Source organism: Eumetopias jubatus, unplaced genomic scaffold (assembly GCF_037043125.1).
Source record: "Eumetopias jubatus isolate StellerSeaLion01/CBP00866 unplaced genomic scaffold, mEumJub1_p1.0 scaffold_12, whole genome shotgun sequence".
NCBI classification, from domain to species: Eukaryota; Metazoa; Chordata; class Mammalia; order Carnivora; family Otariidae; genus Eumetopias; species Eumetopias jubatus.
The window spans coordinates 35,606,147-35,634,115 of NW_028274818.1; the positions used below are offsets into that span (position 1 = coordinate 35,606,147).

Consider the following 27,969-nt stretch of genomic DNA (forward strand, 5'->3'; position numbering starts at 1 on the left):
TCTTCCTTACATCTTCATGTGTCTTGTTCCTCTATAACATTTACAAGACCCAGTTTAATAGCTTAGTGCCTTTTTTTTTTTTTTTGGCACTCACTATTTCTTCTTTATTTGCTGTTAAAGTAATAAGTGTACGTTCCATTGCACTTGCCTGAGAGTCTTGAACTGGTCTTGGGTTTCCCGCCATCTGGGTTCTGGCTGGCTTGCATTCCCCTTTGATGTTGTAATACTTGTTCATTGAACTTGAGTGTGGGGCTTATAGGGCTTGTTTGCTATTTTTTCCCCCCAAAATGTGCACATTATTTCCTTCAGCTTATTTTTCTGTTTTGTGCTGTTATTTTTAATTGCTTCCGACTGGGAGGTGGGGCCAAGAGTGAGATTTGGCTTGAATTTGGCTTGAATTTGCTATTACTCACATTTCCCCAGAAGCCCCGCACACACTTTCTCTCTGCCTTTGACATACCACTTTTGAAAGGCCGTTGATTCTTGGCATAAGTGGTGTTAAGAGGAAGATGGGCTCTGGGTAGGGATGTTCAAGAATCCAGTCCTGTACAGTCATGAGCTTGGCCATCTGGAAGTCTCTTCTTGCTCAATGAAATGGAGTAAACATTGTCCATTATGAAATCCACCACACAGGCTGCCAGGGACGAATGGGATCCCACCCAAAGCCAATCGCCGCTCTGACAGGGAAATTGGCTAGCACTGCCTGAGACTACTCCAGCCTCCCCCGTCCCTGATGTCACAATTCAGAGGCTGCTGCCTGCCTAGGAGGTTGTAGAAGGCTCTGTAGGTTCTCTCTGTGTGTCCTACAGGGCTCCTCGGGCCAGGACTCTGTCTGATGGCTTTTATGAAAAAATATCTCCCCCCCATTCTGGGGTTCTTCTTGGCCTACTACTACTATTCTGCGAGTGAGGAATTCAGACCAGGTAAGTACGAATGTATCTAATTTTGGAGGAATAGATAAAGAACACAGGGGTGGCTGGAGTATTTCTGAGTATCCAGATGAATTCCTGATCCCCAAAGTTATTGAACAAGAGGAACCCTGAGGTGGGACTGTATTTCTGTGTCTTCCAGACATGGGCTATGGGTAATAGCAGTGTGGGGAGGGGTAATCATGTAGCCAGCAGATTGCCAAATAGTCCATGCTTTATTTGGCACACTCAATGGAAAGCAATTTCAGATTCCCTACAAAAATGAGGGTAATTCCAAAATTTACAGCACAGCCAGATAATTGGGCTCTAAGGAGAGACTGATAAGTGGGAGACAAGAAAGGACTCTGGAGTTGATGACTGAATAGAAGTGAGGGAAAATCCCTGGAATCGCTATGAGCACATATGTTTTGATGACTTTTTTGAGTTTTATTTCAATTGAGTAAAATTGGATAGTCCAGAACTGTCTCGAACTCCAGTGTCTTAGCTGAAGCCTCTGTCTATGGACATTTTTAAGAAGGACAGCAAGAAGGCTTGTTTTGAGCAGTCAAGCTAAGCCTCCCTTTCAGAGCATGTTTATGAAAGACTTGAACCATTTCTTCATTGATTTATGCAGTTTGAGAAAAGTTGATCTGGGCTCATAACCTTTAGACATTGATATAAGTTTGTCCACATCCAGAGTGGAAGGAAGACTGCTGCTGAGTTGGGTATGGTCCTCACTTCCTTTTGGGTTTCACAGAGATGCTCCAAGGAAAGAAAGTGATTGTCACAGGGGCCAGCAAGGGGATCGGAGAACAGATGGCCTATCATCTGGCAAAAATGGGAGCCCACGTGGTGGTGACGGCAAGGTCTAAAGAAACTCTAAAGAAGGTGAGGGTTCTGTGCCCACAGACACATGTACCCCCTCATGTCCCATACACACACCAACACACGGAAGCTGGCACATCCATACACAGATGCAAACACACACACACAGGTTCAAACACCCACAGGAATATAAAAGTACGGCATTTAAGCATTCATCCTATGCGCACACACATCTAATATCTGTATCTATCTGTCTATCCATACTCATAGACATGCCTATGTACACATATTTACACATGGAATCACGGATATATAGATGTGTGCTCGAATACCAAAATTCTGGTACCTACTCATGAATTCATATTCTCATCCCCATTCAGACTCTCAGACACATGCTTTCTCATATACTCAGACTTACAAACCCAAGGATGCAAACATTCACAAACTTAGGGCTACTCACGTGGAAACTAGCATCCATGCCAATAATGAATTCAGGTACATCTATTCACAGAAACTCAGAAGCATGAGTCATGAACTTAAACCCCAGCACAGTGATGATTTCTTTATTTACACCTTACCTGAAATACTTAAGACAGAGGACAAAGATCGTGTCAGGTTGCACTTAGCAACACACACACACACACACACATTCACTGAATTCAAGCTCACGCGCACATATCCCACCATTCTTCTCAAAACAGGGCTGTGAGCAAGTTCTCATTTAAACCCCCATTACTTCTGAGATTGCCCCCAAAGTCTGCAGCCGCTGCTGACGCCATTGCTGCTATGCCCCTGCAGGTGGTATCCCACTGCCTGGAGCTTGGAGCAGCCTCAGCGCACTACATTGCTGGCTCCATGGAGAATGTGACCTTCGCAGAGCAATTTGTTGCCCAAGCTGGGAAGCTCATGGGTGAGGCCGCTTCTCCTGCCTCCTCTTCTGGACTCTGCTCTAAGGGTCCACCAGGGAGCTTTGGGGAGGGGGAGAATGAGAGGAGAGGTAGCCCCCCAGATGGTTTCTCTCAACACAGCCATCTCTTGCAGGGGGACTAGACATGCTCATTCTCAACCACATCACCAACACTTCTATGAATCTATTTAGTGGTGATATCCACCTCGTGCGCAGAAACATGGAAGTCAACTTCCTCAGTTACGTGGTCCTGAGCGTTGCTGCCTTGCCCATGCTGAAGCAGAGCAATGGGAGCATTGTTGTCGTCTCCTCGAAGGCTGGTGAGTGGGGCAGGGAGCAGTATGGAAGGCAGGAGTGGGAGACGTGCCAGGGATGGTGGTGGGGGCTCTGCAGTGAATGTGAATTTTTATCAGTTCCATGCAGAGAAGTAACGCAATATAAACTAGCATTTTAAATGTTCACAGCGAAAAATCAACCAATCAATCTTCCCAGTGATATTAAGCAAAAACTGATTCACAGCTTGCCCCTGTGCATGAAGAGGCAGGCGTAGGAATGTGCAGTTTGAGTGTGTAAACTCAATGAGAAGCATGCATGCCGAGTGAAAGAGACCCTGTTAGAAACAAGTGGGACCATAAGAAATAAGGGGCTGTTCAAGGTAGATGGGCTGCAAGATCCCTGGAAGTAACAGAGAAAGAGCAGTAATTCAGAGTGCCCACGAGAAACTTGGTGGTTTGTGATCTACAAATGGAAGTCTAAAGGGACGTGGAGAGATTGTGGAGATACAGCTCATCCCGATCCTAAGGGAGAGACCTGGTCACGATGGATAAAAATGATTTTGCTTCTGCCATGACCAAAAGCTACAGGCTGGTGAAGTTAGCTGATGCAAAGGTAGAACTGAGAAGTGGAATATTTTAACATACAAGTGTCTGATATGTACGTTAGGCTAAGGCAAAATGAAATGAAGAACAGAAACAAATACACCGTATTAGCAGATCTGCCTAAATTGGGAGTGTTCTCCAAAACCTGAACTTAGTACCTTAAAGTCCTATTGAAACACCAATGGGTAGGGAGAGTGTGTACAGAGATAGATTCATGAAGAGAACACTGTGACCAAGAAAGGTCGTTGACTCTGGATGGTGGTAGTATCAGAAGTTATCACCAATAAAGAGCTAGAGAGTTTCCAGCTAAAACGGGGGATTTGTTTTGTCATGGGTCCAGAGAGATGTCCCACACCTATTTGTTGATTAGTCAGAGGATGTGGCAAACACCGGGATTAAAATCTGCAATCTAAATGTGGTTCTTGGCAATGTAAAAACAAATAACCTGCAGACTTTGTAACTCTTAAGTATTTCACAAACTATTACGAGCTATTACTGTAACTAAGAACACCATCTATGTTGTAAAGAATTCTATTTCCTGGACAGGAAAGGCCTGCATAGTGATGGGATAAAAGGGCAGTGTGTCTGTGCTACCCGCCAAACAGAGTGATTGATATGCATCCCTGTGCTTCCCAGACAACACAGACTCCCTACCCCTCCCCAGACACAGCCTCTCTCCAGGCTGAAAGGAAGGGAGAGCTTCCGGATGCATACTGAGTGGGAGGGTGCTGGGCACATCCCCAATCCATCCTAGGCATTGGCCAAAACCCTCACATCAGTCATGGTGTAGGTGGCTTTAATGATTTAAGTTGATTAAATAATATATCCACTCTAGGTAAAGAGTGTGCTTCATCTTTGGCTAGAGAAACGTAACTTTCTATAATGCACATGGTGTCTTAATGGTCTCAGAAGGAACAAGAATTACTGTAGAAGTCCAAGGGCCTGATGGAAAGTCTGATAACCCCTGCTTCCACACATCTTCTACACCTACCAAAAGTCGCTTCGTAATGTGTGTGGACTCAGAGATGGAAATCTAGTTGAACGACTATCCTTCACATCTGCTGTTTGTATAGCCCAAAGAGTTCAGCCTGTTTGCTTTGAAACATGTCTGTGAACTTGCGAAGTACAGACACTGCTTTCTCTCCCTAGCTGATGAAGTCTTCTGTTCTATGCTATATTTTTTTAAACATTCAGCAAGCACATTCATTAATCCTTCCTCCTTAAAATCTGAATTCCACAAATGTGGGATGCTAATCCTCAAATTGATCCTAAGGTCAGCCAAAGAGTATTGGGATAGATTTTTAATCATTCCTTCCAGGGAATGCATTAAGTCATTTATTGAATTATGGTGATAAGCAATTGTTTTTTATCCCCAGTGCATTTCCAGGTATTGCATTACATAGAAATCCTATACTTTTAATACATTCTTAAAACCTCAGCTTTAAATATGCTTTAGCATCGAGACACTATTGCTGCCTCTGGGAGTTTCCTTACGGTCCACATCTACCCACGTTTAGGGCACCTACTGATCAAGTTTCTATGTATATATAATATCTAGTTACATTGATTAGTCTCCCCTCCTTCCACCACGTGCTAGTTTGGCTATGAGTTGAGCTACTATAACAAACACCCATATTTACACTTATATAAATCAAAATCTATTTTTCTTTCATAAAGCAGCCTGGAGTAAGCAGTCCAAGACTGACAATGGTAGTTCTGTCCCAGGAAGTTGTCCAGGAACCTCTCTGTCTCAGAGCCGTCATCCCTGGGGCGTTACCCTCACCTGTATGTCCAGGATGGTTCATTATTAGCACGAATCAGAATTCTAGCTACAGAAAATGGAGAAAGAAGGATACAACCTGAAAGCTGTAGACTCCTCTTCTGCCACAGCTGGTGGCCGTTGTGGTCTTTATTCAAAGTGGATTTGTGTCCAGCTGAAAACCAGGGGTTCTAGTTCTGTGAAAGACACCGATGTTGATAAACAACTAGGGGTGTCTCCCTCGTCACCCGTGCCAAGACACATATAAGATCAGAGGGCGGTAGTCCCTCCAGGCCACCCCATGTGCCTACTGCACACCATACACTCACACTCCAGACTTGATCTTTCCAGATTCAAGGTCCGTCATACAAACAAAACCCCTTCCATCAGGCAGCAGTGCGGGACACAGTGGGGCAAGGGGAAGTACAGAAAGAGAATGCCTAGATGGTATTTGTGAAACAAATGGAGACAGAGATATTACTACTCCAATGTGACTGGAAAAGAAATCACTTTGAATTGGGCAAAGAACAGTTGAAAACATCTGGAAAAAGTTTATCAGCCATTAATCAAAATGGGTCATCTTGACTTAGGTTCAATTTTCAAAAAAGTAAAGGCCACCGCATTTTCATACCCCTTGGCTCTGTGAACCCTGTAACCAGGGCCCATCACATCAGTCACATGCATGACAGCTGCTTCTCTGCCCCTCGGGACTCCTGGACAAAGCCTGCCATTCTCCCGCCCCCTTCTCTTCTCGGGGACCTCACCTCATATGAAGTCCTTGTGAGTTCTCGCCAGACCCTTTCCTTTTCCTCTTATCCAATACATTTTGGAAAACCTTTAAAATTCTACTTCCTCCCCCTCTCTCTTTTTTAGCTTTATTGGTGATACAGATACTACTAACAATTACAATACAAAGGCTAACCGAACCAGGCCAGCATTAAGTGTAGGGATACTGATTCTTCTGTATCAAGAAAAACGTAAGACATATTTTGAAGTGCAACCGCACATAATAAAATCCTGGGTTTCTTTAAATACTCAAAATGAAAAACTAAAGGAATAAGAGAACCTTGCCGATCACCTCGGAATGCCCAGAGCTCTCTTTCTGAGCTCCATAAGTGTCTCCGGTTACCTATTCATTATTTTCCAAGTCAATTCTCTTTTGAAAAGATCGACTTTCTGTATGTACTTTTTAAAGTCTTATACAAATGTATTCCTTTTCTGGTTTACTCATTTCCAGCATTGCTTCATATATTTTTTTTACATAGACATATAATATTTCAGGCGTATTATGAGATGACTAGCCAGGGGCAAATACCTCATAAGACAATGCTTTTGTGGGAAAACTCAAACCAGTGTATGAAGTCACTTCTTGGACCTTAACCTGTTTGTGGGTTACGGGCTGCCTGTGTGGTCTAAACCTACTTCAAGAATTCAACATTACAAAGAGGGGGGCAAAAAATAAAACAGGTTTCTCAACTACACATATCAACTAACAGGATTTGGAATACCCATAATGGTGTTTTGTATCAAGACAAGAATATACAGATGTTAATCTCATCCCCGCCTTCAGCTCTGCATACCCACTTTTTCCTGAAAGGCAGACAATGCCTCAATGTATGGATATGCCTTAGAGTGCAGTGGGGAGAGGAGGGGCCAAGGTCAAGGTCTTGGATGCAAAGGGGCCTAGGAACTAGAGTAGGAAGGGGTGGTTTATCCCCTCACCCAATTATTTTATATTTTTCTAAGATGAATCTTTGACCTTAAATCCAATAACCTCAGAAGTAATTTTCAGGAACCACACTTTCCAAGGTGAGTGGAAATGTTTATACATGTGAAGAGAGGTATTTATGTAGGCAGGATATAGGTGCTGCTGCAGACTTGGACTATTTTGAGGAGAATGGAGGGGAGACGGGAGAGATGAGGTATGTGCATTTATAGATATGTCCCCTACAGGGTCTGGAAGAAGGCCAAAAAAGAGATTCAAGGAAGAATCAACAACCTGTACATAAAAATTTCAGGAGCCATGGTTTCCTAAATTCAAGAGGTTGTGTTTAGGCAAACCTGAAGGATTGAGACAGAACCTGTTGGACTCATCTTCGGGTTCATTGTTGTACCAGTCCTGCAAAAGGGGCAAGTGGAGATTTGCAAGGGGGAAAGATGACTCCCTACTGAAGACAGTAACAATTTAGTACAGGTTGAGAACAAGATAATGGTATCCATGACAACCATTGGTCCACCTTTTCCCCTTGAAAGGCTGGTTAGAGCTTAAATAATCATGTCTACTTAACCCTGCTAGACTATTGCTTTTGTTCCAGTGCATTTCTTGGTGAAAATAGGAGGGTTCTACCATCATGTCTTTACATTTACTTACCAAGGAGTTTGAGAAGGCTTAGAACAAATACACTCTATTTGCAAATATACAAATAGAAAACTAGATCTTAAGAAAAGAAAAATATAAGACCTGCTGAATCACTATGTTGTACACCTGAAACTAATGTAACATTTTGTGTCAACTATACTTTAATAAACCCGAAAAACAAAAAAAAGTATTTAAAAATGCCAAAATTAGACTCTACGCAGATGCAGTGCTTAAGTTTCGCAATTTGCCTCTTGAATTTTTTTTTAAAGATTTTATTTGACAGAGAGAAAGAGAGCACGAGTCGGGTGGGAGCAGAGGGAGAAGGAAAAGCAAAGCAAACTCCCCGCTGAGCAGGGAGCCCAATGCAGGCTCGCTCCCAGGACCCTTGGATCATGACCTGAGCTAAAGGTAGATGCTTAACCAACTGAACTACCCAGGTGCCCCATACCTCTTGAATTTTCTTAACAAAAAGAAAAAGAAGAGGGTCAGTATATAGATAAGATTCTATTCAAAAGAAGGAGGTACTACAGGAAGCAAATAATATCTGAAATAAATTTCTCATAAAAGACTGTGAAGTACATGCACAAAGTAATGAAAAGACCAATGCCCCCAACAACTTTCTTAAATGTTTCCATAATTTGAAAATTCACACACACACACACACACACACACACACACACACACACTCTATGAATATCTGAAAAAAAAAAGAAAAGTATAAAACTGAAAGTAAAAATCATCCATAACCATGCCAATATTTTGGAAAATTTCTTTCCAGATAGAGATAGAGATATAAAACAATTATTTTCCTATTGCCAGACGTTTAGGTTCCTTTCAGTGTTTTGCTATTTTAGAAATACTGTAATAAATGTCTTCTATGTAAATGTGTGGCTGAGATGATGATTATTTCCTTGATAAATTCTTAGTACTAGATTTACTGGGTGAAATGATAGAAACGTTTTGAAGGCTTTTGGTACATATTTCCAAACTGCTTTAGATAAAAGGAAAAATAAAAGACTAGACTTTTTTTTTAAGATTTTATTTATTTATTTATTTATTTATTTATTTGACAGAGAGAGACACAGTGAGAGAGGGAACACAAGCAGGGGGAGTAAGGGGGAGAAACAGGCTTCCCGCCGAGCAGGGAGCCTGATGTGGGACTAGATCCCAGGACCCTGGGACCATGACCTGAGCCAAAGGCAGACACTTAACGACTGAGCCACCCAAGCACCCCAAAAAGACTAGACTTTTTATTTTTATTTTTTATTTTTTTAATATTTTATTTATTTATTTATTTGAGAGCGAGAATGAGATAGAGCATGAGAGGGGGGAGGGTCAGAGGGTGAAGCAGACTCCCTGCTCAGCAGGGAGCCCGATGCGGGACTCCATCCCAGGACTCCAGGATCATGACCTGAGCCGAAGGCAGTCGCTTAACTAACTGAGCCATCCAGGCACCCACCAAGACTAGACTTTTTAAATATGCAAAAATAAAAACAAATTTAGATGAATATGAGCATCATGCCACGTTCCCACCCTAAGTATAGACATGAGTGTTCCTCTCACACCTACTTTGTAGAGTTCACAGAGTTTTCGACAATTGACAAGTTTGTCGGTACAAGAAAAAGGTGTTTAGTAGTCATAATTTTAATTTCTTTTTTTTATTTGTGACATGGAATGTGAGGTCCCTGTCCCTTTGAGAGCAGTGGTGTTCTATTTTTTTATTCCATGATGTCTTATTTCCTACAGCGGCACATGGCCTATAGTGGATATTTAATAAAAGTCAGGCCAATAGTGAATTAATTACATTTTCATGTGTTTATGGGATATTTATATTTTCTATTCTGTGAATTGTTTTCCCATGCCCCTGCCCGTTGAGATGTTAGCAAAACTTTTCTAATAATAAATACACCTAATTGATTTCATATGCAGCTTCTTGTTGCAAATGTTGACAAAGGCATATCTTTTAAACTCAGCTAAGTATAAAATTACTAAAGTGAAAAGTGAATTTGACATGGTATACATATAGACCTTTAGACGGTTTGAACCAAGGGGAATTCCTGCTGAAATAAGTATTGATTTAAATAAGTAGAGGTCCATTTAAGATATTTCAAGATGAGGAAGGCTTGGGGAGAGAGAGCATAACTTTACATCTGAGAAATTTATTCTATGCATAAATTTGCAAAAGTGTTCGCGAAATAGTCATTCATTTATTCAAAAAAATATGAATCGCGGGTCCACTCTGAGCCACACACAGTGCCAGATGCCAAGGCTATGGCAGGGAACAAGGAAGGCAAGGCAAGGGGGAGTGATGCAAGGGGCATCATTGTGGAGACCCCATTCCAGTGTAAATGATCGTTACATTGTTTATAGTTATTAAAAAACTGAAAGCAATCTGAATATCCATCCCTAGCGATAGGTTTCTAAATTACAGTGAAATGCTATGTAAGTTTTTACACATACTGACTATAAAAATAATATTTGAAAGAAAAGTAATTTAGAGAACAGTATATATAGTATGAACCCAACTGTGTTTAAAGAAAGGGGCTTTTACCTTTCATTTTATAGACTTCAGAGCTGTTTATTACACAATGAGCTTGGGATAATTAGAAAAATTAGAATAGTTTTTTTTAAAACAAAAAGTAAGGGTTTGGGCTCTATATGGTAACTGGAACCAAAATATTTCTCCTCCCATAATGGCGGACTTGGGCGGGGGGAGGGGAGGACAGAGATTGTGCTCAATCTCACAAGTAAACAAGCAAATTCAAGTGACTGAAACTACTGCATTACCAAATTCAAACTACTAAATGCCATGGTGGGAGTGGAGTGTTGATTTTTGTTGTTTTGTTTGGGTGTTTGTTTGCCTACAAAGTTGTCAATTGCTGAGAACTATGTTCCCTCCACAGAGTAGCTGTGAACTGGACACTCTCATATACTCCTGGTGGAGAAGAGTATGTTTTGTTTTGTTTTGTTTTGTTTTAAGTGGTTTCCACCACTGATCTTTAAAAGCCTAGTTCCTCATTGTTCATTCTGTCTAAAGCAATTTGGCAATATGTATCAATAGCCTCTGAAGTGCTTCCATCATTTCATTCAGCAGACATAATGTGGAGAATCTATCAAGATATAACTGTCAATCCAGTCACAGATGTATGTAGGAAAACATTTCCTGGAGGATTTTTTCCAGGTTGTCTACCAATCTGCAAGCAAAGCTACCAACACTGAAAACAGCCCACTGATGTGTGCCTGAAATCGGCCATCACAGCCAACTGAAAGTTCAGGATCCATTGAATGCATAGTCCATTTTATTATACAGGTTTTAAATTATTTGCTATTTCCAGAAAGTTGTCTGGTTCAGGAACTCCCATGTAATAGGTGCATATATTAAATCCTTTATTTCTAGCATTAGAAAAGCAAGTAACATTAAATAAAGATTAAACAATATTTAAAGAATATTATTTTGAAGGGGGGCCAGATCACTGGCCCACATTGGACATACACCTGTCTCAGCCCATCCCTGGGGAGGTAGCTGGCCTTATGGCACCTGTAGCTGAGACACTGCCAGGCAGTCAGGCCAGGCCAGGCTCTCCCAGAGATATCATGGCTCTGCCATACCTGCTTGTCTCAGCACACCTGCTCGCCTTTCTTCTCCCGCCATTAGCCTCTGCTTCATTTGGCACCTGCTTCAACATGGCTGCCACAGCCCTTTCTTCAGCCTAACAGCTCTTGATATACTTTGAACTTCTGCCCCATGGCCAGCCCTCCCAGTCTCTCAATCTCCCAACTCCAAATCCCCCCCTTCCAAAAGAAGAGGTATCTTCTGAATTTCATAAGTCAATCTGGAACCTGGAACCATTAGGACATTCAAATAAATAATGACAATAACAGATTATAACCTGTAAGATACAATAAAAATCCATGATGAAATAAATAAATACATGAACAAATGGGGAGTGGAGAAGGCATTTCCATATAGTGGAAAGCTAAATGAGAAATATTAGGAGGAGTGATGAAATTAGAAATAATTAGTAATAATTTAAAAAAATAGTAATAATTCAGCCAGAAAGCATCAATGGATGCCAAAACTAGTAGGTAAAAGTTTAATAAGAACACGGTATTTATACAGTCTTAAGTGCCACTCTACTCAACAACAGAAAAACAATGATTCAAAAATGAACAAAGGACTTAAATAGACATTTCTCCAAAGAAGACATACAAATGACCAATGGGTATATGAAAAGATGCTCAACATCACTAATTATCCGAGAAATGTTGATCCAAACCACAATGAGATAGCACCTAACAACTGTTGGGGTGGTCATTATCAAAAATAAAAACAAAACAACTAAATAGGGTGATTGGGTGGCTCAGTTGGTTAAGCAACTGCCTTCGGCTCAGGTCATGATCCTGGAGTCCCGGGATCGAGTCCCACATTGGGCTGGCATCTGCTTCTCCCTCTGACCCTCTTCCCTCTCGTGCTCTCTATCTCTCATTCTCTCTCTCTCAAATAAATAAATAAAATCTTAAACTAAATAAAAACAAAAACACCCTACCACCCTACAAAATATTGTAGTAGGTTGAATGGTGACCCTCAAAAAGATGTGTCTATGTCCTAACTCCCTGAACCTGTATTCAGAAAAGTGGTCATTGCAGCTATAATTAAGTTAAGGATTTTGAGATGAGCTCATCTTGGATGACCTGGGTGGGCTCTAAATCCAATGGCAAGTGTCCTTAGACAGAAGAGAAGACATGGACAGAAGGAGAGAGCTGTGTGAAGGGAGAGGCAGAGTTTGGAGTGATATAGCCATGAGGACTGCTGACAGCCACTAGAAGCTAGAGGAAGCAAGGGAGGATTCTCTCTCCCCTAGAACCTTTGGAGGGCATGAAGCCCTGCCAACACCTTGATTTCAGACTTCTGGTCTCCAGAACTGTGAAAGAATAAATTTGTGTTCTCTTAAGGCAGCCAGCTTGTAGTAATTTGTTACGGCAGGTCTAGGAAACCAATAAATTACTTTCCACATTTTGATAGTTGCATTGTGGTTTTGTCTGAGAATGTCCCTCTGTGTAGGAAATGCACACTAACATACTGAGGGCCATGGGACATTGGGTGAGCAATTACCTCAATTACAGCAATTACTCCCAAATGGTTCAGGAAGGGGAAGGGAGAGGTCCTTTGTACTATTCTTCCAACTCTTTAAGTTTGAAATTATTTCAAAAGAAAAAAAAATCCTGGGATCTAGTGACTTGGAAGAGGTATGAGGGTGGATTTTGTGGGGCTTTCTCATGGGGTCCTTGGAGATCTCCTGTAGGAGATGTGCTAATACTTCCTCCAGCTCACTCCTTTTGGCTTCCTCAGCTCCAAGGCTTTGATCAGCCCATCCCCCTTGGCCCAGTCCACCCCACCATCCCTGGGCAGGTAACCCCAGGCCAGCTCCTCTCCACGGGCTCCACATTTGGTTTCTGAGAAGCCTGATGCTTATCGATACACTTGATCCCACAATGCACTCAACTAGTTCCCAAACTCCAGTGGACACTTGCAAAGTCCTCCAAATAATCTTAAAGGCTCTTTTGTGATGGGAATGCAAATGCCTCCTTGACCCCCAGTGGATGAACACACATGATAATGACATCTCTCCTTTCTCCAAGCACAACTATTTAGGCTGGATGTGGGTGATTAGGTAATGCCAGTGGAACTAGTAGGGCCCACCCTTCAACTGTGGGGGCTCTTGAAATCTACTCTTTTATTCTCATCTTGGGAGATGCGTTCATGCTCAGGACAATAGGAGGAACCACATTTCATGGCCTTGTACCTTCACAGAAAAGCTTGTGCCTTGAAAAACCCAGTTAACAGGTTTACCTTACTTATCTCTGCTGCATTTTGCACTGTTTCAACACCACATACTCCTCTTTTGTGTTCAGCCAAACCCCCCCACCCCCCACAGTCCCCCACCTCCCCCACCCCCACCCCCGGCCCCGGGTGTCATGTCCTCTGGCCACCCTGAATGCCTTGTCTCAGTTCTTCATCCCGAAGTCTTTTTTTTTTTTTTTTTAAGATTTTATTTATTTATTTATTTATTTATTTATTTATTTATTTAAGAGAGAGAGAGAGAGAGAGAGAGAGAGAGAGAGAGAATGAGAGAATGAGAGACAGAGAGGGAAGAGGGTCAGAGGGAGAAGCAGACTCCGGGAGCCCGATGTGGGACTCGATCCCGGGACTCCAGGATCATGACCTGAGCCGAAGGCAGTCGCTTAAACAACTGAGCCACCCAGGCGCCCCATCCCGAAGTCTTACTGTGGGTTTCCTTAAGATTCTTTCCATCTTGAGCCCTCTTCCCTTCTCACTCAACATACTCTCTCTGGGCATCGCCATTCATGCCCATTGCTTCAATTACCACTGGGCTGTGGGTTGTCTCACTACTTACAATGACACCCCAGGTTCTCCAAAGCCTGGAGTACAAAAATGGATTTATCTTTAGAACCCAATTCAACCCAAACAACTAAAGAGGTTAGACCCTGAGGGGCCAAGCTCAGGACATTTTTTTAGGAAGAGCTGGATAAAAGGGGCAGAATCCAGGATGAGTTCCCAGCCTCGAAGCCACCAGGGCATGGTGAACCCCAATTTGGGGCTCGCTCAGTAGAAGACGTGGCACATTTGCCTGGGGTCACTCTGAAAGTCTGAAGGCAGGCAGAAATGAAGCTTTTACATCCTGCACACTTTCTTTGGAGCTCTCAATTCAAGCAGTTTAAAATCTGCCTTTGAAATGGAAATACTGTAATTTCAAAATCTCAGCGGGGCAGTTGGGGATGGAGGGTGTGGAGTGGATGAACAAAAGCACTGAGGCCTGCTTTTGACCTCTTCTTCTCCACTAACAAGCTCCAGCACACAGCTAAGCTGCCAGCCCTCTGGCTCTTGCTGTTCCTACAGTGGCGAAGTCCCAGCGTTTCTGGGACAGAGCTAATTGCAAACAGTATGTCCCATTCATCACCAAGTCTGCACTCTTACTTGTCAGACTCCATGTCCCATATTTTGCTTCAGAAAATATGATCGCCAGAGCTCTGTTTCTCTGCGGTCTAAAACTTCCCAGGAGAGAAATGGAGCTGACATAGATCTGTTCTGCTGTGATGACTCCATTCCCCCCGCCACTACCCCCCGTAAACAAAACTTAACCTTGGGCAGAAGCACTCAGGCTTCTACCCCCTCACTTTCATGACAGTTTCATGCAAATTAGTACATTTATTTACTTGTTCATTTGATTTCATTAAGCTCATACTCTGGCATGTTTTCTAACTGGTAGTTGAACAAGTGAATCTTGTGGGCTGCAATCGGAAAACAACTTTATTCGTTCCCGCAGACCCATTTATGGGTTAGCTCATCCCTGAACCTGGATGTGATGGCAGGCAGATGGCAGTGCTCTAGGATCATAAAAGATCCTCTGGCTGCCTCTAGTCTCAAGAAAGGTCTCACTTCAGTAATTAAAACGTCCAGTCACAAGTAATTTCACTAAAGCTTCTCCCCTGATCAAGCTCGAGCCTGCCTCTAGGAAAGAGAGATGGGTTCAGCTTTTCCTCCCGTTCCCTATCTCCTCCTCACTTACCAAGCTCCCTCTAGCCCCTCTTGTTTGAAAGAAAAGAGGGGGGCACAGGGAAGAAGGGAGGTTCAGGATAGGTAAGGCCTTACGTGGCTGGCACCCGGCTAATCTACCACTGAGCTCTAACCACAGCAAATGTTCAAAGCTCATGCTCTCTGAACCCGACTCTTGCATGGGTGTTTTTGTGCGTTCTTTAGGAAGCCCTCTGCTGGAACACTGCTAGTTCTCTTGTGATTTGGGCAGCAGGTGCTTATGTGATGTCTTTCCCTCAGAGGCCCTGGGAGTTCAGTGGGAATACAGGGGGATACACTCACCACTTGGGGCTGTCCTTTGGGACAGGATTGGAAATGACTCTGGGGAAGAAGGGACAAGCGCTAGGACAAAGCCCCTAGGGTGGCGGCAAGCAGAGTTGTGGGCTGGATGGAAGCCTTCCTTCCCTTCTCTATGACACAGTTTGGCACCCGCTCTGTAGTGGCCTTGCCCATTGTAAGCGGAACCTCTCAGGTTGCGTCAAACCCCAGTCCTTGGTGCCCCTCAAACTCCTCGGGACAAGCTCTCCATGAGCTGCCCTTGGAGCTTCTCTCACAAGAACGGACAGGAGGGGAAGGCCCACCCTTTCTCCTTGGAAGGTCACTGAGATGTGGGCTCATTTCCTCCCCCTACTCCATTCCCTCTGGCCTCTGCGCCTTCAGGCCCTTTCTTCCCTCGAGGTGGTTGAGGGTCTACATGCTGCAAACACATTTTTGGTTTTGCGGTTTTTCGGGTTTTTGCTTATCTGTGTTACCACATACTGTGTAAGCACACAGGCAGTCTGGAAGCTCCCTTCAGAAGATGGAGGCATTTGCCAGTTTGCTCTCAGCCTTTGAACCTCGGCTAAAACTAGAGCAGGGGAAGTCAATTTTTAACATCCTGTTACATGTTATTTATTCCATCTTGACCAGGGCCCCTTAACTCACAGAACCTTTCTAAAAAATAAAAATCTGGGTTTTTAGAGGGGCCTTGCCCTTTTCTGTTTTCTGAAACTTCTAATTATATTTTACATATAGCAGAATGCAGAGGTTCCCTCACACAAGCGAAACAGCATTATGTGGGAAAATGTTTAAGAACAGCTCCGTGAATAGAAAACAGACTTGAATGAAACGCGCCAGGGTTGTTTTTGGAATAGCAAGCACCTAGGAGTGTTTCTCCCTTCTTATCTCTTTTTTCTACTTTTTGACATGTTTCAGCTTTTCTTTAGTGAGCCTAGACTGGTTTGCAAAATCCTTTATCTGCAACTCCAAAATCCAAAAAGCTATGGGCTGGGGGTCAGGGTTGGGGTTGGGGGGAGCTCAGAACACTAAGGATTTTTTCCCCATAATTCATTCTCTATAGTTCATTTAACTTGAACTGAAGGGAAGCTACTTAAAGCTTTTATCTCAGTGTGAACTTTCAAATATTTTAGTGCAGAAATAATAATGTGTTTGCTTACAGCATGCCTCCCCAGACTCTACTGGGAGTGTTATGTAATATACAGTATAAACCCCATATCACCTCCTAAAATCCAAAAATAATTCTGAATTCCTTAACACATCAGGCCCTATGGGTTTTGGACAAGTGCTTATTAGCCTATACTTTCAAAGAGGAGAAAATATAATGAACTGTGTTACTATTTTTCTTGTTCTACTAGCTTCTCATTGGAACTAACTCATCCCCACCTCTAGTCTTTGTACAAGCCATCCCCACTTCCCTGGCCCTTCTGTACCTTCTGTCATCAAAGCAGAGTTCACAACCTACCTCCTGAAGGTGAAGTCTGAAGTTTCCTGGCTAGTCCAATATCTTTCTTTACCTAAATATCCAGTTTAGATTTGGGACACATGGTTTCCCAGGTCACACTAGTTTGGGCCTTAAAGAGATACAATAACTCATAATTTAATGATAACTCACCCAGCTGCTATCATAAGACTTCAGCCCCTTCCAAAGACCTTCCCTCCCCCTTTCTTCTGGGAGTTCCTAGATCAGGTTCAATGAGTTTATGTCACCATGCATCTCCTGCGCCCACATCTACCCTCAAAGCCCACCATAAATATGCTTTATGGATAAAGACCTTCAACGCAGCCCTCACCCAAGAATACAGACTAGAAGACTCTGGGAGGGGAATAAACTCAAATCTGCAGGTTCTTTCCATATTTGGGTTTGTTTGTTTTTTTTAAGATTTTATTATTTTTAAGTAATCTCTATACCCAACCTGGGGCTTGAACTTACAACCCTGAGATCAAGAGTTGCGTGTTCTACCAACTGAGTCAGCCAGGTGCCCTATCTCTCCATATTTGAATATGAGAATTACTGGTTTAAAGGTTTGCAGATCAATGGCAGGTCACAAAATCTAAGAGATAAAATTTGGTTATAATGAATGTCAATGACAGTTGCAGTGTACTTCATGCATAGTTTTCATAGTAAAGGTTAAAGAGTTTTCAATAGTCTTTGTCCAATCTTGACCTTTGTCCAATAATTCAGTATTTTTCTTCACCATTTAAAAATATTTTTTTAGGGGCACCTGGGTGGCTCAGTCGGTTCAGTGTCTACCTTCAGCTCAGGTCATGATCCTGCGGTCCTGGAATGGAGCCCTGCATCGGGCTCCCTGCTCAGTAGGGAGTCTGCTTCTCCCTCTCCCTTTGCCCCTCTACCCACTCGTGCTCTCTCTCTCTTTCTCTCTCTCTCAAATAAATAAATAAAATCTTTTAAAAATATTTTTTTAAACCATGCATCTATCTGGTGAATTTTTCAGGAAATTTTCTGCCATGTCCTGCTGTTTCTCTACCTCTCTCCTCTCTTCCTCTTTCCCTTTCTCTCTTCTCTCACCCTCCTCTCTGGAACAAAAAACAAACAAAACACCACCACCAACAAAAATCTCTCCTCTTCTTGTGCAAAACAATTCAAGATCTTTTTTGTGCTTTGACCATAACCTAAGGCATAATTAAAGACAGAAAGTGGGATACACTAAGTTCCCATAGTGGGACAAAAATCACTGCTACAGGAATTCAGACTATAGGTTCACATGGTCTCTTGCTTCTGCATCCCTGTCGCTACCTGGACAGATACATAAAATACCATAAACAATATCTTTATTATCATCTAGAAGGGCATAGTGAGCTGATATGTCAGCCTGGAACCTGTGAATATGACCTTATATGAAAAAAAGGTCTTTACAGATGTAATAAAGGTAAGGATCTCAAAATGAGATCATCTCTGGTTATATAGGTGGGCCTAAATCCAATGGCAAGCATTCTAATAAGAAAAGTAAGACACAGACAAAATTGGAGAAGGCCATGTGAAGATGGAGGCAGAGATTGGAGTGATGCATCGCTAAGCCAAGGAATGCCTAAGACTGGCAGCAGCCATCAGAAGCTTGCAGAGACAAGCAAGAATTCTCCACTTGAGCCTTTGGAGAGAATATGGCCCTGCTGATAGCTTGGTTTTGAACTTATAGTCTCCAGAACTATGAGAGAATAAATTTTTGTCTCCTCAAGCCACCAAGTTTATGGTAATTTTTTATGGCAGCCCTAGGAAACTAACACAAAGGGACTAGTAGTGAGTAGCCCTATGGGTAGCCTCATCTGTCAGCTTAGAAGTGAAAATAATAACACTATTCATAAGTTTTGCCTATTTGGGGGCTTAATTGTCAAGCAGAGAGAATCTTCACCAACTCAGGAATGGCTGGATTTAACACATGGCTTTTGAAAAATACTCAAATGAAGAAGAGTGGCTTCTGACTGAGTGATGTATAGAATTGTTGAATCACTATATTGGACACCTGAAACTAATATAACACTGTACGTTAGCTATACTGGAATTAAAATAAAATAAAATAAAGAACAGTGGCTTCTGGGGTGCCTGAGTGGCTCAGTCGTTAAGCTTCTGCCTTTGGCTCAGGTCATGATCCCAGGGTCCTAGGATCGAGTCCTGCATCAGGCTCCCTGCTCAGCAGGGAGCCTGCTTCTCCCTCTCCCACTCCCCCTGCTTGTGTTTCCTCTCTCGCTGTCTCTCTCTGTCAAATAAATAAATAAAATCCTTAAAAAAAAACAACAATGGCTTCTATTGAGAAAATATCCCTTATTGTTTGAAATTGTGAGCCACTAGAGTCAAATTTGAATCCTGATTTGACTCCTGGTTCTCCTACTCATTAACTATGCAACTTTAGGCAATTATTTAGCCTTGAGACTAGCACATAAGAGCTAAGTAAATGTTAGCTCCTATTTAGCTCCAATTTTTGTGATTATTTTGTTTGCTCTATACGGCTACTTCTCTGTTTGCTTATCCTTTTCCATGGCTGGAAATGGCTACCCCAGTCCCAACCTTACATGACTTTTTAGTTCAAAATCTAACAGCAGCTAATTAGAATCCTTGCATCACTTATTTCAATATCTTGAGAGAGATCATGATGTATGTTCAAGCCATTGTGCATATTGGCTATCACTAGCCTGACCTTCTATGGCTGGGAAGGCAAAATCTTTTTGAAGGGTATGTGTGTAGGAAGGCAATGGTGAGCATTTCCAGAACTCTGAAGCCTTTTAAATTTTATATATTTGAACTTACTTATATATTCTTTCATAATCTATGGCTTTAATTTCATGCTTTAAAAAGTATCTCTTACCTTGAGATCATATGTTGACCCTCATTTTTTTACTTTACTTTCCACATATACTATCTAATATAATTTGAATTTTTTTAAAGATTTTATTTATTTATTTGTCAGAGAGAGAGAGGGAGAGAGCACACGCAGGGAGAGTGGAAGGCAGAGAGAGAGAGAGAAGCAGGCTCCCCACTGAGCAGGGAGCCCAATGCGGGACTCGATCCCAGGACCCTGGGATCATGGCCTGAGCCGAAGGTAGATGCTTAACCGACTGAGCCACCCAGGCGTCCCTAATTTGAATTTTTTTATTAGAAGGGCACTTTTTTTTTAAGACAATATCATTCTTTTTTTTTCCTAAGACAATACCATTCTTTTTTTTTTTTAAGATTTATTTATTTATTTTGAGAGAGAGAGAGAGAGAGAGAGAGAGAGGAGGGCCAGAGGGAGAAGCAGGTTCCTCGCTGAGCAGGGAGCCTGATGCGGGACTCAATCCCGGGACTCCAGGATCATGACCTGAGCCGAAGGCAGTCGCTTAACCAACTGAGCCACCCAGGTGCCCAGAAGGGCACTTTTCTCCAAGTAGCCTCTTTGTCCCAACATAATCTTTTGAATAGCTCATACTTTTTCACCAATTTGAAACATGAATACTAATAACGATCGCACATACTACTTTCTATGTGCCAGAGTTTGCACTAAGTATATTACATGGATTATTTCAGCTTAGTATTATTATCCACATATAACAGTTAAGAAATGGCATACTTGGGATTCACACTCAGGTCATCTAATTGTAGAACTCATACTTTTAACCACTATGCTACTCTTATAAATAATTTGGGTCTATTTTTAGCTTAAATAATAGAAAACATTTTTGACATAACTGGAAGTCCAGATTTAAGGTTGACTTGGCTCGAGCTCAATGTCCCCATGATTCTCTTGGCTCTGCTCCCTTCCATGTGTGACTTCATCCCCAGGCTGATAGTGAGATAGCTACAGTAATTCTAGCCCCCATACCCATGCACAAAAATTCCAGTGGAAGAGAAACAAAATGACTACTTTAAGAAACTCTCCCAGAAGAATAAAGAATTTTCTCAGACTCTCCAACAAAATTCTCCTCAAGACATTGGTCCAAAATGGAGCACATGCTCATTCCTGTGTCAATTATGGGCCAGGAGATTGCATTAAATCAATTATACAAACCCACCCCTAGTGTTAGAGATAGTATCAACTTTCCTTTGGAACATGGGCAGCATAAAAGTAAGAAGGACTATCAGTAACGATTAGGTTCAGCTCTCTAATGCAGAAAACTTAAAATAGAAGTAGATTAAATAAGTTAAAAGGTAAATCAATCTGGAGGTAGGCAGTACCCTGGAAGTAGGGCCAGGATGGATGCTCCATGGTTACCCAGTTTCCCTCCTCTCTCAATGCTCTGCCATTCTCAACATGTGGCTTCTACTTCATGATAATTCTGGAGCCACAGCCATCATATCTACCTTAAGGCACCAAGAAGGAGGAAGGAGTGGAAGGAAGAGACTGATTTCTTCTTTTAAGGACATATCCCAGAAATCACATAATACATTTCTGTTTACAACCCATTGGACAGCATTTAGTCATTTGGCAACATCTGGCTCAAAGAAGCTGAGAAATGTGGACTTTATCCCAGATAATTATTTGTCCAGATCACATCAGAGATTCCACTACTAAAGAAGAAGAGGAAAAGATATATTGAGAGCATGCTAGCAGTCTCCACAACAGGTGGAAACATGAATTCAACTGGGGTTCAGTTACAGGGGAAAAAAGGGGAACTAAATTCTGGTTAGGCAACCAACAGTGTGTCCTGAAGCCCTGATGGAGTCTTTGGTCCAGTCCTAGACTAGTCAACAACCCAGTGGTATCAGATACTCTGGTTGGACATCTTGTGCCACACACACACCCATTCCTGGAACTTGACTGTAGAGTCATTCCAAGCCAAAACTCATGATTGAGCATGGAGGTGGAGTGGTTCCCTAAAGAGATTTGTTTGTATTTTTCTTGAAGAGTTAATACATGAAGAATTGAAGTTCAGATTGAAGATATTAAACTTCTGTTACAAATTGTTTTCTAGTTTATCATGTACCCTTTACCTTTATTTATTTTTTATTTTTTTAAAGATTTTATTTATTTATTTGACAGAGAGAGACACAGCGAGAGAGGGAACACAAGCAGGGGGAGTGGGAGAGGGAGAAGCAGGCTTCCCACCGAGCAGGGAGCCCGATGCGGGGCTCGATCCCAGGATCCTGGGATCACAACCTGAGCTGAAGGCAGACGCTTAACCACTGAGCCACCCAGGCACCCCATACCCTTTACCTTTATAGTGATGTTATTATAGCTATTGCTTTCACATACAGAAGTTTTACATTTTATATCATCAAATATTCTGTGCCTTTACATATTTTTTTTTTACTTTTCTGTTAGAATGATCTTTCATAACCAAGGATCTGATAAATATTCTCCTGTAGTATCTTCTTTCCTGTTGAATTATTTTTTATCAGTCAGAAGATGCATTCTGCTACACATATAACAAAAACTCACTTACAATCACTTAAATAGGGCTTCCTTTTTCTCAGGGAATAAGTTCAGGGTTGGTTTGGTGGACTTACTATATCTTCAAGAATCCAAGCTCACTCCACATTTCTGTGCTATAATCCTTAACATGTAGCTTTTCCTCAAGTTCACAAATGACCACTGCAATTCTAGGCATCACATCTGAAGTACATTTAGGATGAAAGAAGAGAGGCAAAATGTAAAAACTGCATGCCACCTGAATCCACCTATTTCATCAGGAAATTAATATCTTTCCTGGAGACCCCCCTCTGTTAGATTTCTCATTGGCCAGAACTAGATCACTTGGCCACACAAAAGAGCAAGAGAATCTTGAGGAAATAAATATTTTTATCTGAACACACTGCTGTCCTGAGAAAAAATCATATTTTTTTTCCTTTTTCCCTTTTTCCTTTTTGTTAAAAAGAGGGAAATGGATATTGGGTAGACAATAACATCTGCCATACTTTCCATCTAGAATTTTTTGGATATATGATATAGAACGAGGAGCTAATAATTTTTTCCAATGAGTTAACCAACTTTCCCAGCATCTTTATTGAATAAGTCATTTTTTTCCATTGATTTGGCAAGCAACTTCATTTAAGAACTTATAGAGTTTCCAATTCCATTAATGGCAGAGTGGTACCTAACAGATCAGCCGGCCCCAGATCAAACTTTAGACAAAATATAGAAAGCAACCACTGAAAGCACTGGAGAGAAAAAGCAAAAGCTGACAAAAACTGGAGAGTTGTTGACACTTGAAAAGGGGAAAGGGGGAACTGACACTAGGTGAGTTTCCCAGTTTTATAACTTATGCCTAGGGGCAGTCCACAATCAACACCATATCTGGGATAGACATCTGCCATCTTACTACCTTAAAGAACCAGAAAGAAGAGTTTAGGGTTTCTGTAGCAGCCAGAAAGTGGAGGGGGAACATCCTGGAAAGGCAAGAGCCACAGTGGAAGAGTACCAAATTTTATATATAAACTCTAACAGAATCTATTTTTCCCTCGAATTACTCATGGGTAATGTATATACCAAGAAGTCAATTAAGATTAAATAATTCAACAGTGATTTTAGCTGGAACCTACTGCAAGAGACAGAGGGTTTCAGCCAAGTTAAATGCTGACCTGAAAAAAACACAAACAAAAACAAAAATCAATACTCTTTGGAGGAATACGACAGAATCCAGAGACTCTACAATGTATCATTCACAATATCAAGAATACATTGCAAAATTATTCCACATACAAGAATAGGAAATATGACTGATACTCAGGAGGAAAGGCAATCAATGGAGATCAATCTTTAAATGACCCATATTTCAGAATTAGCTGACAAGAATTTTAAAGTAGCAGGCGCCTGGGTGGCTCAGTTGGTTAAGTGACTCCCTTCGGCTCAGGTCATGATCCCAGAGTCCTGGGATCAAGTCCTACATCAGGCTCCCCCCTCAGCGGGGAGCCTGCTTCTCCCTCTAACCCTCTCCCCTCTCATGTTGTTTCTCTCTCTCTTAAATAAATAAATAAATAAATAAATAAATAAATAAAATCTTTCAAAAAAAAAGAATTTTAAAGTAGCTATTATAACTCTTTGCTCAGCAAAGAGTCTAAGGTCTCACGCCCCTTCTAATCCCTCCTCTTGGAAAGGTTATAATGAATAGGTCACCCTATTAGGCATATGTCCACATGTCCTTCCCAAACTGGCTGAGAATTAACCAGAATGATGAAAGTAAGAAAAGCACTTCTAAGCAGAAAAGCAAAGACAAGGATTTCCATTTCCCTTGTATAGAAAGACAATAATAGGTTGCTGTGTTGGCAGAGAGCTCTTGCCAAACCCTAAGATCTCTGCTGTCTTGGGTCAGAGGTAACAGAGTTAGCGGCTGTGGGATTACATGGCTCTTTTGTAGTCCCACTTATTTACCACCCTTACTAAAGTCTAACCAGTCTTTCCTCAGTGAAGCCTTTCCTGCAGCCCACCCCACTTCGCACCCCAGTCTCTTCAAGGGGAGTTTCTTTGATACCTTAATAATCTTTTTTTCTTTCAGAAATTCAACATAGCATGATAATCTCTGTAAGAGTAAAGAGAAACTGTGCCTCAAAGGGTAAAAGGAGTCCATAGGGGTCACAAATCCTACTACAGATAAAGCAAAGATCATCTCTGTAAAAGCTAAAATGGGTCACCTTCTTAACCCATTTCCTTATTATTTAGGGAAAATGGCTAGTCCACTTGTTGCACCCTATTCTGCAAGCAAGTTTGCTCTGGATGGGTTTTTCTCCTCTATCAGGATGGAACATTCAGTGACCAAGGTCAATGTCTCGATCACTCTCTGTATCCTCGGCCTCATAAACACAGGTAAGGTGAAGAGAGTGGAATAAACAGCCTGCAGATGATTGCCTGCCTTACCATTGTGGGTCAAGAAGGCGTTGAACTCCTTGACTCGTGTGTAATGCACTAAAAGCCAGTGAGAACACCAGTCTCCACTTAAGGAAGCACTTCTGTCACTAGGAGAGCCTCTGACTATCCTTTGACACTTCTTTCCATTCTGACCACCAAGGGTGCCAAGTGACACCAGACTCATCACTTAACCCTATTCTGAACCCTTCATATCCTCAAGAACACTCAATGGCCATTACTTTCCTTTTTGAGGCTTATCAAGTACAAGTTTGTTACTCTTAATACCATCACCAGTAATAAGAACTATTGATATCATGAACGCTTTTTTTTTCATAAGTAATCTCCATACCCAATATGGAGCTCAAACTTAAAACCCCAAGATCAAGAGTTGCATGCTGTATTGACTGAGCCAGTCAGGTGCCCCTCATAAACTCTTTGATATGATGCACTGAGGACACAACATCATTTTTGTGATATTCTTGCCAAAAATGCAAAACCTCACTCCAACCATCAGAAAAAAAAATGGACAGAGGCACCTGGCTGGCTCAGTCAGTAGAGCATGAAGACTCTTGATCTTGGGGTTGTAAATTTGAGTCCCAGTTGGGTGCAGAGATTACTTAAAAATAAAATCTTTTTTTTTTAAAAAAAGAGAGAAAAATGGACAAACCTAAACTGACATTCTACAAAACAGTTGATCAATACTCTTCAAAAGTGTTAAGGCCATGAGGGACAAGGAAAGAATGAAGAACTGTCACAGATTGGAGAGAAAATAAGAAGAAATGACTGCTAAGTATACTCCTGGCTAAGATCCTGGAATATAAAAAGGATGTTAGTGCAAAAAATAAGGTCTGTGTTTTAGTTAGTAAAATTGCCCTAATTATATTGTACCTTGACAATTGTACAGTGGTTATGTGTGATGTTATAATTAGGGGAAGCAGGGTGAAGCCTACAAGGAAATATTCTGCACAAGTTTTACAACTTTTCTGTAAGTCCAAATGCAAGTTTATCTAGAATAGGTACAAGAAGAAAACTTTATTGAAAGAGTAATTGAGTACATTGAGTAGTAGTTACAGAACAAGAAAGAAAGACACACAGTGAAACAAGGATAGAAAGAGAAAAAGAAGCTGTGCCAGAAGGATATGGAAATTTGGAAGAGATAAAGTAACTTCCCTTCCAAAATCAAAGTGGTTCGTGTTGACAGAAAGCAAAGGCCTGGATTCTTGTCCATTTCTTCCTTTTACAAATTAGAAAATTGTTGTCATACAGCACTCGGCTTTGCCCACTGACACTTTCCATTAGCTAGTGGGTCTTGATATAACTTCTATCCTCATTCTGCTCCCCCATATGACTCCCTCACCCCCACCAAAATACTCAAGAGAGAAGCATGATTTAAATCTCGCAATCACCTCTAACTGCCTCCCTCCCGCCCCAGATCTTCATCCAGGAAGACAGGGCCCACATTAACTCTAAGCCTCTCTTTGCACAGCAGGCCCTAAATGTACCCAGTCTCCTGAGAGGGCCCGTGGGCCTTGTAGAACAAGTACTGGCAAACAGCCCCTAACAGTTAAGCTGTTACTGTCTGCAGACTTTCCACCTTGTAGACTCTACTGGTCTTGGATAACCCCACTCTTCTCTCATAATTCTACAGACACAGCCATGAAGGCCGTTTCTGGGATACTCAACATCGATGCGTCTCCGAAGGAAGAATGTGCCCTGGAGATCATCAAAGGGGGAGCTCTGCGTCAAGAGGAAGTGTACTATGACAACTCAGTCTGGACAGATCTCCTGCTGGGAAACCCAGGGAGGAAGATCCTGGAATTCTTGTCCTTAAGAAGTTATAGTTTGGACAAATTTATAAACAACTAAGCACTTCCTTAACGTGGGGCATGGTAAGGGAGCTTTGGGACTGTTCTGATATTTATCTGAGCTCCATCCGTGAAGGCATCTCCAAGGAGAGACAAATGGGTGTCCCCAGAGTGTTGTAAGTCACACATCACATCTCATAATTTGAAGGAGTTCCTCTAACACTTGCACAGTGGAAACGTAATTATAATGAATGTCATGAACCACTGCAACCTGCAGTTGTGAAACTGATAGTAACCATAGGTATAATTAAAAGGTAGTTCTATCAAATTTACCTCATATATAATATTATGAGTAATACAATATTAATTATAATAAAGGTCATATCAATGTTGTAAATTCATGGTTAGTAGCTCTAAGTTCATTTCATTCAGTATGGTCCTTTAAAACCATAACCTATATGAGTGAAAATTTTCAGTGTTCATTTCGTATTTTGTGGTCTGAATCTTTTCTCTGTTCTTGAGTTGAAGAAATCACCCTACTCTTCATTTAATGGACATCATGTCCATACCATATTGTATATTTCAGATATTCTATATTATTTTATATTGCTCCTCTGGGAAGGAGGACACCTTGGTGGGTATAAATCACCATGTAAGTGGAAGTCCCTGGGAACTTGAGCCACAGAACAGACACATGTTTATTGCCCTCAGACTGTATCAGGTGTCTCCATTTTACGTGTGAACTCTCAACTGTGTGTTAGAAGCCTGGAGAGAAGGGAATGGAGTTCCATCCTGCCACTTACACATTCCATCAGTTCATTCAACAAACATTTATCAAACAGTTGCCAGGCATCACCTGACTACAACCAAACAGGAAACAGAAATCAGCTATATTAACAACTCAGCAAAGCCCTGTGTTGGTTAGGTCCCCTCCAGGTTATGCTTTAATAAAAAGGGGGTTGTTTACAAAAGTGTGGACAAGGTCATAGGGCAATCACAAAGGATAAGAAAGTATCTTGGGGCTAGTCCCACCTTAGGGACAAAAAGAACGATTATGAGAATCTGGAGATAGAAACTGTTTGGAGAGCATCACAAAACAGGAACTATGACATTCAGTTACGGGATGCCACCAGCCCAGCTAGGACCATGCAGGAGGGATCTGGGGAAATAAACACCCCAGCTTCACTCTCTTCCCTCCCTCCAACTTCTTGCTAATATTTTCTCTTAGCTAACCAGAAGGGCAAGGGAGCAGACTGATATAAACCACACACGTCAGCTTCCTCATAGACAGAAGGGTAGGAAAGAATGGAGAGTGTTCTGGAGGGACAGATGGGATATATCCAGCATGAACTCAACATCCCC

The 27,969-nt window shown here is 41.8% G+C and overlaps 1 protein-coding gene across 1 annotated transcript; it reads left to right on the forward strand.

The window, feature by feature from the left end:
- Positions 1 to 820: 820 nt before the first annotated feature.
- Positions 821 to 26,668, forward strand: HSD11B1 (hydroxysteroid 11-beta dehydrogenase 1). Its single transcript, XM_028125839.2, has 6 exons — positions 821 to 923; positions 1,666 to 1,796; positions 2,532 to 2,643; positions 2,775 to 2,960; positions 24,617 to 24,760; positions 26,451 to 26,668. The coding sequence occupies exons 1-6, from the start codon at positions 836 to 838 to the stop codon at positions 26,666 to 26,668; spliced, it is 879 nt and encodes a 292-aa protein (XP_027981640.1). The 5' UTR covers positions 821 to 835.
- Positions 26,669 to 27,969: the final 1,301 nt, after the last annotated feature.

What these genes read in the sequence shown, in the direction of transcription:
- HSD11B1 (XM_028125839.2), top strand. Translation starts at nt 836, where the DNA reads ATGGCTTTTATGAAAAAATATCTCCCCCCCATTCTGGGGTTCTTCTTG. An exon ending in TGTCGTCTCCTCGAAGGCTG is followed by an intron (nt 2,961 to 24,616) that starts GTGAGTGGGGCA and finishes CTTATTATTTAG; the next exon opens with GGAAAATGGCTAGTCCACTT. An exon ending in CCTCGGCCTCATAAACACAG is followed by an intron (nt 24,761 to 26,450) that starts GTAAGGTGAAGA and finishes ATAATTCTACAG; the next exon opens with ACACAGCCATGAAGGCCGTT.